Source organism: Pagrus major, chromosome 11 (genome assembly GCF_040436345.1).
Source record: "Pagrus major chromosome 11, Pma_NU_1.0".
NCBI classification, from domain to species: Eukaryota; Metazoa; Chordata; class Actinopteri; order Spariformes; family Sparidae; genus Pagrus; species Pagrus major.
Genome location: NC_133225.1, coordinates 24,126,667 through 24,137,741, shown reverse-complemented (window position 1 = coordinate 24,137,741; position 11,075 = coordinate 24,126,667). Strand labels below are relative to the sequence as shown.

General features: G+C 38.0%; 2 protein-coding genes across 3 annotated transcripts in view; both read left to right on the top strand.

Annotated features, from left to right (window-relative positions):
- LOC141005058 (interferon-induced protein 44-like) overlaps positions 1-11,075 on the top strand; it is a 29,354-nt gene that overhangs the window by 9,011 nt on the left and 9,268 nt on the right. The window lies entirely within an intron of this gene.
- On the top strand, positions 2,616-9,316 carry LOC141005059 (interferon-induced protein 44-like). 2 transcript variants are annotated; one of them, XM_073476804.1, is made up of 8 exons: positions 2,616-2,686; positions 3,974-4,514; positions 4,761-4,809; positions 5,924-6,119; positions 6,226-6,378; positions 6,485-6,656; positions 7,898-7,998; positions 8,306-9,316. In XM_073476804.1, the coding sequence occupies exons 2-8, from the start codon at positions 4,043-4,045 to the stop codon at positions 8,498-8,500; spliced, it is 1,338 nt and encodes a 445-aa protein (XP_073332905.1). In that variant the 5' UTR covers positions 2,616-2,686; positions 3,974-4,042; the 3' UTR covers positions 8,501-9,316. The 2 variants fall into 2 exon arrangements, with proteins under 2 accessions (XP_073332905.1, XP_073332906.1); XM_073476805.1 differs by lacking the exon at positions 2,616-2,686 and having other exon boundaries at positions 3,873-4,514.

The window sequence follows — 11,075 nt, the reverse complement described above, 5'->3', positions numbered from 1 at the left end:
TGGGAACTTGTAAACAAAACAGCCTGAAATAGTTATTTAAAACATAATTAAATAGACCATAGGACTGTTTAGTCAGTCATTTGTTGCTTTCTATGCTATTGATGCAGTATTTCCTCCAGTGGAGCTGCTCAGTGGCCACCAGCGAGAGGAGAGTGGTCATACTGGGAAGCTGATAGACTGCAAACTCTTTTAACAGGGTGTATGTCCGTTTAATGCAGTAACGATGTCATGCTGTTTCGGTCGGACGGGAAAACGAAAGTTAAAGTGTGTCTGTCAAGGCAGCTGAAGTGTAGGCCACGTATGATACCCTTCAAAATAAAATGATTATTTGTGTGTTAAATTTTGGACCAAATGCAGACAAGTGAAAATAAGGAAAACATTTGAGATGTAACTAAGGGGGAAGATGACATAAACTCAGAGCCCGCCCTTGGCATAGGCTGTATAGGCGAATGCTAAGGGCGCCGTCATCTGGGGGGAGAAAAAAATAAATGAAAAATAATTACTATTTTTTACCAGTGCTATTACTACCATTATTTCGAAATATTATATAAGCCCATATAAAGACCAAGAGGGAGATGTATAAGTACTGTAGCGGAACCACTATGTCCAAAAGACTGAACCCATCCGGCGCCCAGGGAAGGAAAAGAAGGAAAGAAGAGGAAGAAAAACGTGAAAAAGATAGAGGTACAGTAACGTCAATGTGATAAAGTGAATGAAATGAATAGTTTAATGATCGTAGTAACCGTTGTTGGAGCAGAGTGCTAACTTGTTAGCTTACTTCGGACATAGCATTGTTTAATAATCAGTAAATCCCCTCCCCCCAAAAAAAAGAACAGAAAAAAAAATCTAAAAGTAAAAAAATAAGTTTTTATTGAACTAATAGGCTATTCACAATATTATTATGACTGAAATGTGCTTTATTTGGAAGCAAGCTAGTTGTGCACTATTAGATGATCATTTCTCATTTTGGTTTGCACTAACTGGGCAATTTTCATACTACTTTTCATACTAGCCTACTACTTTCATACTTCATACATAACAATACACTGCCCACACTGTTTATAATTACACTGTTTATATTTGTACATTTTATTTTTATGCGATTCAATTTCTATTTCTGCTGTAGCTCTTCTTACCTTTTTATTATATTGTTTATTTTTTACTATTATTATTGCTTATTGTTATATTGAACTGTCCTTTGGCTGTTATGACGCACAAATTTCCCCGTTTGTGGAACTAATAAAGGAATTCTAATTCTGAATCCCCTGCTTCACCGCTCCCCCGCACCAGTAGGGAGAGCTGAGGTCCAGAGGTGAAACTACATATATATATATATAATTTCACTGCACTTTACTGCTTTTTGCACTCTGGTTAGACTGAATTGCATTGCAATGACGATAAAGCTGAATGAATCTCATCATATTTTCATTATTAGTCTACAGTATATTAGTCTTATGTATAGCACACACCAAGCATCTGTTTTTTTTTAATTCAAATGTAAAATCCAGTGGTCACATGTACTTCTTTTCTCTCTTCAGATGCACTTTTAAAATATTGAATACATACATGCAGTTTCTGTGTATGAAAATTGATTGTGAAATTGACTGCGATGCAAGGGGGTCCCAGCTAAAATCTTGCCGAGGTAAGGAGGTATGATGATATTTCAACTTTGGTGGCACCAAATAATAGGATACATTGCGAAGGGCCAAAACCGAATCCTAATGGTGGTCCATGGGCCTAAAGCACACACCTACTGTCTTCTTAACCCTTGTGTGGTGTTCATATTTTTGTTATTCAGCCAGTGTTCGTGGGTCTGGTGGACCCGCTGCATTTTGGGGTTTTTAATTCAACACAATCAAAAAAATGTATGTTAAATACTCAACAGATGTTTACTTTATCCCAATTACAAGCAATATAAACAGCATATATGGTTAATATTTGCCCTTTACCTTTGTTGGATCACATTTATGAAGTGCTACTCCTCAAGACAGAGGGTAAAATGTGCAGGAATGTGAGAGCAGATGGTGTTGGTGCTTGAATTTTGCAACAATGTTGCAACCTTGTGCGGGGAACACACACACACACACATACACACAGACACACACGCGCGCCCTGGGTCCATTAGACCCGAACACCATACAAGGGGTAAGACGCAAAATGGTTCTAGGCTCTGCCTACCATGCTCAGATTATGACAAAAATTCTAATAAGTGATCTTACATATATAAAGAGCATTTTTTAAAATGTTTTATTTGATTTCTTATTTTATTAGAAAAATCTTGTGCGCCAAACAAAACCTTATGGAGCACAAATTTTAGGCAGCCCTGATTTAAAACAATACGCCTCACTGAAAAAATAGCTTTAGTATAAGACTATGATGTATGAGGACAATTGTGTGTCAAGTATTGTATTGCTTTGACAGATGGGATTAAAGGTAAATTTGCTTTCTGCTAGAGCTACACTGAAAGCACACTTTAAAAAATGAAGAATTTCTACAGCATCCAGAATACGCAGTTAATTGCTGTATTCAGAGACAAACTTCACTTTTATTTTCAAGGCAACACCAGTTTCGTTTCCGCCAGGTCTGCCAAGTGGCACAGGAACCACCTGGCTGGCAGACATCCTGTCATTTTTGCCTACACACGTCAACCGTGGGCTCCTTCCTCAACTATAAACAGGAGACGAAGGTAAGGATGAAAAAGATTCAAGGATTTATATTAAGATTTTCTTGTTAGCCAGTGACCTTTGAAGGCTTTATTTGATTTGGTGACTGAAGGTTTGGCAGAATTCTAACTTTGCTTAAGTTCATGTTTACAGGTTACTGTTACAGGTTACTGTAAGTTTATGTTTACAGGTTACTGTGTACCTTATTTCTAAACTTCGAGTGTACTTTGTCTGGATTACAGTCTACCCCCGAAACTGGAGAGTGTTGATCACCCCATGTATTTTCTTTTGTTTTATTTTATTTTAACCTTGATAGGAACAGATACAAGAACGATGAGCTGTTCACTGATTTAAACCGATGGAGACTACGTAAATACGTAGTTATTAAAAAGTTAATACGATTTTAATATGATTCTAAAATAAATTGGCAATAGTTCAAAGATGTTAAAACACATTTTGACAAAAACCCTTATGTCTTATTATAGCAGCTGCAGTCTGTAATAATTTAGGTGTGGCAAAACGTTTCCAGGAAATCGAAAGTTATTGTAAAGCCTAATGTAGGCACGAGCTCTCAGGATGTGGTAAACCCCTTTTCTTTTGAGAGAAAATATTTACAGGTTCCGTCAGAATCTGTGGCAAGGTTGCTAAATATGCAGGACATCCAGTGTTTAAAATAAGACTGCTTTTTGAATGTTTCATTAAATATAGAGTTTGTAATATCTCACATGTGTTGGAAACAACATTTCTACAAATAAGGCCTTTAAACTTTGATACAGGGAAACATTTGTTGATCTTTAATTTATATGTATATTTGATGACAGCAGCTACTGGACCAACTTACATATGCACTGTGTTTATAACACAATTCATCAATTAGAACATTTATCAACAACAAGTAAATTAATCTTTCTTCTGATCCACTCATTCCCAGTTCAGAAATATATAGGATGAAGTAAACTATATTTTGAATTTAAAATATGGGTAAGTTTGTAATGTTATTGTTTGAATGGTTATTTTATTGCTGTTTGTTTTTGTAGTTTAGTGATGATTTTATCAGTGTTTTTATTTTTTTGGCAATTGTGTTCTTTTTTAGCACTAATAGTTTTCACTGAGAGAATTTCAAAGATCATTCAGTATTTGCACCACAGACCTTTTCCATCATTACTCTTACATATATATTTTTTGAAAAAAACAGTTACTAAGTACTGAGTGCTACAGTTTAGGAGATGTTGGGAACAGACTGAAATAAAGACAACCTACATTATATCCTGTACTTTTAATGAATCTGTGTACATCTTTTTGTATTTCAGACTCCAAAGTGAGTAAACAGCAAAGGTCTTCTCAGCATCCTTTACACACTAGAAAACCATCTGTCCACTATGAACCCCAAACTAACCAGAAGCCAGCAGAGAACAATCTGCTCCCAGCTGGGGAGATTCAAACTCCAGCTGCTGTACAAGGCCAGCATCCATGGTTTCACCGGAGCAGCCTTCCACCAACGATGTGACAACCGCGGGACCACAGTGTCTGTGGGCTATAATGCCTCCGGTTTTGTGTTTGGAGGTTACACCAAACAACCTTTCAGTCAGTCTGGACAGTATGTGAATGATGACCAGGCCTTTCTTTTCACTTTCAGTGAAGAGAAGCTCCTCAAATATCCGGTCACTAGTCATGCTCATGCAGTGAAAATGATTGGTAACGCAGGTCCATATTTTGGTGAAGCATTGGTTCTTGTCCATGGAAGCCAGCCTGTTGTCTATAACAATCCAGGAAATTATTACAACTTCAATGCTGCAGAGATGCATGGCAACGACCTCAATCTGACTGAGTGTGAAGTCTATCAAGTGGAGGGTGAGTTCGATAAAAATAAACACATGTTGGTTTTTTGTTTTTGTTGTTGTCATAAATCAATTAGCGATCAGTTTTGTTTTTTCCCTTAAACCTCCCAACACTGTGTTGGCCCACAGGTGATTTAGGATTTAAAGTGAATGTAAACCCATCACAAAGTAAACAAAAACAAGTTGTATATATGGGCAATACATTTATCAAATTTGATGAGATCATTGTTTCGTAAAAGTTGTATTTGCTCTTCAACAGAGACCACAGAACTGGAGAAGCCATGGAGGACTGTAATCTGGGAATCTGAGTAAGATGGAGAGAGCTGCCATCCTGCACACAATGCTATTAACATGCTTCATTATAGTACAGTATATTTTATTGACCTCAGACAGGTAATCTTATTGAGACCCGCCGCCATATAATTTTCAAGAGAGATCACTATACAATATGATACGACACGATACAATATGATACAATACCATACTATACTTCCATATACAATATGACGCAAATTGATGATCTGAAAAGACAGCAGAATGTGTAAATCAAGATGACGTTATAATGAACACACATACAGTATATTACTTTGGCCCTAAGGGTCAAAACACATCGAACACAGCAACATTTGGGATTAAGGAAACGTGAGACAACACTCCTTGCCTGTGATTGGACAGAACCCAAGTCACTGCTGAAAATTCAATGTCATTTCCTGTTTCTATTGTGAGCTTGTGAATTGGGGCTGTATAATATTTATCTATAGTCGGTGTACTGCCTACAGTAGATGGTCGTCAGCATGCCGCCAGTTTGGAAAAGCAGCAGAAGTACAGGAGTAGGAAGCTATGCAATGTACTGCTGACTGGGGCTGCAGCAAAACATAATTTTTACCCATAAAAAAGGCCTATCTAAAAAAATTAAATTCAGTGTACACTTTATTAGAACATCTTCACGATTTTATATTGCAGTCAGACAGGAATCTAAAGCTGGTATATCCTTCTACACTCTGTTCAAAGCAACCAGACTCTTTTGGCAAAAACAGTAATTGTACCTCACAGAACACGGGAGAGTCTGATCTATTGCTGCCTCGATCAGTCAATTTGTTTTTTGTTATTGTGTAGATATAAGGTCTTCAGTTTCACGTCGTAAACAGCTGTCAGACAGAAATGTATCATGGTGAAAATATTCTAGAAATAATGTCCGCTACAACTCATAGTGATTTTTTTGGGTTGATATTTTTTAAAAGATTTTGCTTCTGACCCCATCTGCTGCAGTGCATTGCTTAGTTTCCTAAGATAATACAGTGACTATGTTTGAATGGCAAACGTTTGCCAAAACATGTCATCTGAAATTTTGTTTCAGGCTTAAATCAACAAACAAGTTATTCAGTCAATGAAAAAGTCATTTATCTTTACTTGTTCCTGCAGGACGAGGACAGAGCTGATGGAGAGTATTAAGAGCTACAAACCCACAGTCAGCTTTGTGTCTCAGATTCGGGTTCTGTTCATTGGACCAGTTGGAGCTGGAAAGTCCAGCTTCTTCAACTCTATTAACTCTGTATTCAGAGGCCACGTCACCAGCCAGGCCATCTCTGGCAGCTCCACCTCCAGCCTCACCACACAGGTCAGTTCCTGACAGTTAATGATTTCTGTTTGACTGATTTTAAAAATGAAAATTCTGCCCTGTCCCTGTTTTGTGATTTGTTATTCCTTCACTTTGTACGAGACAGTTTCGCTCCTACTCTTTGAAAGCTGGACGAGAAGGAAAGCCTCTGCCAATCATCTTGTGTGATACCATGGGACTGGAGGAAAACACAGGGTCTGGACTTAATATTGATGACATCAGCAATATCCTTAAAGGTCATCTGCCAGACCGATATCAGGTACAGCTTTTTGTTACATGGAGCACGATATTGAATGTATGAGCCATTGATTTGGTTTTAGTTAACTCAAACTGTCTCTGTCTTTCCCCTCAACTGTGTGACTCAGTTCAACCCCTCTGTTCCTCTGGATACGGAGGCCCACGGCTATCGTAAGTTTCCAGTGCTCAAGGACAAGATCCACTGTGTGGCCTACGTTGTTGATGCCTGCAAAGTCTCCATCATGCCCACAAAGCTGGAGGAGAAGCTGGAAGCTATCCGCAGAAAGGTCAACTTAATGGGTCAGTTAATATACATACACACACACTCTTAGAAAGTAGCAGTATGGGTGTCTGCTTTCTCAATGTCAGCATAGTACAACATACATGCTACAGCCGCACACAACTTTCTGCCAACAATCCACAGAGATGCTCTGTATTTTATAAATGGTAAAATTAGTTGTCCAACAATGCAAAATGATGATGACTAGTAAGTGTCTGAAAGCTCAATTCACTGCTTACTTGAGTGTAATTGGCCCAATTCCAATGTCAACACTCACATACTTTGAGGCGTGTTCATGGTAAATCCACGAGGGTTCGGGGATGTCACACTGTCAATATTTAAGTGACTGAGGGCTCTCGCACAGACATTTAGCCCCTTATGGCCACTTCCCATAAGTTCGCATTTCTGAAGACTTTGCCTGTGGGAATTACACACAGTTGAACACGTTGTAACATTAAACATAAGGTTACCATGGGTTACCAGGGTAACCCAGAAAACACTTTTTTTAAAAATGACAATAATCTGGATGCTTTCATTATTCTGTATGCAACATTTTTTATTCACAAATAGAGAATTTTCTAAATCAAAGACTGAAGTCTTAGGACACTACTCTTTTAAGCAGATCACTCAGTTTATTAGACAACAAAAAAAATTTGAAGCAATATGAAACTTTTCCCCTGAAACCTCTGACTGAATATGTTTTCATCTGAGTTTATATGTACTCCTGGTCTTTGTTTTTATTATGAGGATATATGTTTTAAAACATCAAATTAAAGGTCTCAAACTTACAAGCTGAAGTGAAAGATCACAAAGTGCTGTCCCATTCCCTCTTATACCATTTCAACCCCTTCCAGACTCTCACTCGAACACTAACCAGCTGATGTCAGCCTAGTCTGTGAGGGCTTAAGGCTTTAGGGGGACATTGGGATCAGGCCATTGATTCTAGTGTTTGTTATATAGGCAATAGTGAATCAGTAAACAAGAGATTGATTTTAGATACATAGATTTCCCTTAAAAAGTTATTGTTTTAAGAAAAGTTATAAAAAGAAACATATATTTGTTAGAATTGCGATTAAACGGCATTTAAATTGCAACAGATTTTTATTTTTACTTTAGAAGAGCCCCCATCATATTTTGACAGGCTGACATCATCTTTAGTGATTTATCAAGTTATAACTAGCACAAACATGTGTCGCTTATTCCTATAAACTGTAAAAATCTCCAGCATTTTGGAAATGTTCTTTCTCTCTGGTGTTTTCAGGGATTCCTCAGCTGGTCCTGCTCACTAAAGTAGATGAAGCCTGCCTTTTGGTGAAAGAGGACGTGAGAAACGTTTATAAGAGTGACTACATCAAGCAAATGGTGAGGATTTTATACAGAAGAAAAAATGCTATAAGATTTGATTATTTGTGGTTTGTAGTGTGTTTTTAGGCCTTAATTGATACGTTTAACTGACAAGCCAGTCAAAGTCTGTCCATCAGTGTGTGTAATTTAATTTAGATAGATAACAGTACTTGACTGGTGTAGGATAGGCATCGTTTATTCCAGAGTTGAAAGGACAAATCAAAACAAATTTAGCTGTGATTTTACAAAAGTTGGCACAATTTTCTGTAATCTTTGGGAAAAACTAAACTATAAATCACCCTCATCTGAACTTTTTGTGATCCAGATGCAGGAGGTCAGCACTCGGCTCGGTGTGCCTCTGTCCTGTGTTGTTCCCGTAAGGAACTACAGTGAGGAGTTGGAGTTGGACCCAAACTGCGACATCCTGCTGCTCAGCGCCGTCAAGCAGATGCTTCGCTTCGCTGATAATTACTTCGATGAGATCAGCGACCAATTGAGCAACATTGAAGTCAAAAAATGATAAGCATTTGTTCAGCAGATATAATAACCTGAACATCTGTAATGAAATGTCCCTCAAAATGATCCATTCATTTACCAGCACTGTGCTGCTCTTCCTTAGTCTTTTCCAAGCACCCCTTGCAGTGCTGGGAGATGTAGTGCCTCTAGTATGTCCTAGACCTAGCTGCACCTCTAGTTTCTGGCTTCAGTGAGCTGTTCTCATTTTGATTGTGTCCCTTCGCTGCGAAATATTAATATTTTTTTTCATTTTCTTTCATTTGGCATTAAGTTTTTCACCATTATCCTTTTATTGTTTGTTTCATGTGATTAACATGACAGTCACAGTCAGCAGATTCAGAGAAGTTTATCAGCTCTCACTGATTTGTGAACCGAGAAGAATCCTGATTTTTGAACCTTGGTGGTGCCAAATAGGATAAATCCAATAATCTGAGTCCTAGTCCTCTAAAAAGAGTCTCATTTTGTTCTCCTCAGTTTTAATGTAATATCAGTTGTTGTGTGAGCGTATTACAAGTTATGACTGCTCTGTGTTCACATGGTACATGTGTGACTAAATTATAAGTTATAGATAATTGAAATAGACCATTTGGGTTTATTCCAACTGTATTTCCACTTTACACTGTTACCTACACTTTGGTTTTGGTGTTTTGCATCTGTTTCCCTACAGTGTTTGTCAGGAAAACAACTTTGCAGGTGGTCGGATGGTTGTATTGGCAGGTAATCTTTATTATTTCTGTGTTGAATGTTCTGTACATTTAACTTTACCTTCTAGTTATAAATACACTCAATAACAATAAAAGCTCTTGTTGACCAGACTAGATGTGGTGGAGCATTTAGAAACTCTTGCTTTTATTGATAACTCCCAAATCATGTTGATGAAGGTTCTCAGTCATCTGGGTCATGGTGGTTCTAAGTGCTGTATCGTAGGCAACTAGACGTGTTTCAGTTTCTTGAAGATGTTTCACCTCTCATCCAAGAGGCTTCTTCAATTCTAACTAACTGGAGGGGAGTCGCAGGCTTTTAAACTTAGGCTGGTTGTGGCCCTCAGGACTTTGAAACTCAGAGCTCACACACGTCCTTAACAACTCTGTACAGCACTTACTGCTCCTAAATCAGTTCATTCTGTTTCATTTGTAATTGAACAGAAACTCAACGTGCATGAATGAATAAAAAATATGAATGCAGGTCAGACAGTTACTATACAGCAAACTGTGTTGAAGTCAGACCAGCTGAGAAACTCCCTCCCTTTGTAACTGGACTTTGGTACAGCAAACTGTTAACTAAACACAGTCACACACCTCTAATCTCACTCACCACCTGTTTCTGAGTGGTTTGTACTATAAATTGGCAGCTGCCCTCAATAATCATAACAATCATGCTCTGTGGTTGGGAACAAACAGCCTGAAATAGTTTATTAAAACATAATTAAATAGACCATAGGGCTGTTTAGTCAGTCATTTGTTGCTTTCTATGCTATTGATGCAGTATATCCTCCAGTGGAGCTGCTCAGTGGCCACCAGCGAGAGGAGAGTGGTCATACTGGGAAGCTGATAGACTGCAAACTCTTTTAACAGGGTGTATGTCCGTTTAATGCAGTAACGATGTCATGCTGTTTTGGTCGGACGGGAAAACGAAAGTTAAAGTGTGTCTGTCAAGGCAGCTGAAGTGTAGGCTACGTATGATACCCTTCAAAATAAAATGATTATTTGTGTGTTAAATTTTGGACCAAATGCAGACAAGTGAAAATAAGGAAAACATTTGAGATGTAACTAAGGGGGAAGATGACATAAACTCAATATTTTGGGAATGTACTATTGCCATGCATGCTGTTGTATGTATTTTCATCGCTGGTGAAGGGCCATAAGTATGATTTCCAGTTGTAGTAAGAAGAGTACACCTTGAATAATACACTTTTGCCTGAAAGAAAATACTTCTATTTAAAGCTTTCTGTGTGTTTTGATGTTTCTCAGCTCCTCAGCTTCATACTGATAATGAAAAGGCTCAGCAGCTTCCAGTTTTTCAGCTGATTTCTTGACTCTGAGTGAACTTGTTGGTTCAGATTGTCAGGACGCAAAGAAGTAATATTGCTTTCTTCCTAACAACACAACAAACATGGAACACACTGGACAAACAAACACTAGTCCTCTTGAGGAAATGGTTTGAAAACTCCAAACATGTATAAAATATGCTGTTTAATTCAACCCTCTGACTTCCCAAATGGCACCTATCACACCTGTTGTCCCAGATCAGGATACACCCAAGGATGAGGCTCTGGTCTTATCTGATCATTTAAATCTAGATGAAGACGTGAAGTATTTTCAGGAACACGTGTCACCACAGCTCGAAGGGCCATGGCAAATAAGGGAGAGGCACCAAAGATGCATTTAAATCTATTTACAGATTTATTTACAAACATAAATTGAATTACAAAAGAGATATGGATGGCAGAAAAGTCAGTGGTGCATACTCCTGTCGCTCTATGCCTGAGAGCCTGAAGTTTCATCCTTTGTTCATTTTAAACAAATCAGTAGCCTACAATTAGAAATAGCAATTTACTACACTTACTGACACTTCGAGTC

Excerpts from the sequence above, each read along its gene's own strand:
- LOC141005059 (XM_073476804.1), top strand. The coding sequence starts at position 4,043 with ATGAACCCCAAACTAACCAGAAGCCAGCAGAGAACAATCTGCTCCCAG. Across the intron at positions 4,810-5,923 it reads ACTGTAATCTGGGAATCTGA|GACGAGGACAGAGCTGATGG; the intron begins GTAAGATGGAGA and ends TTGTTCCTGCAG. Across the intron at positions 7,999-8,305 it reads GTGACTACATCAAGCAAATG|ATGCAGGAGGTCAGCACTCG; the intron begins GTGAGGATTTTA and ends TTTGTGATCCAG.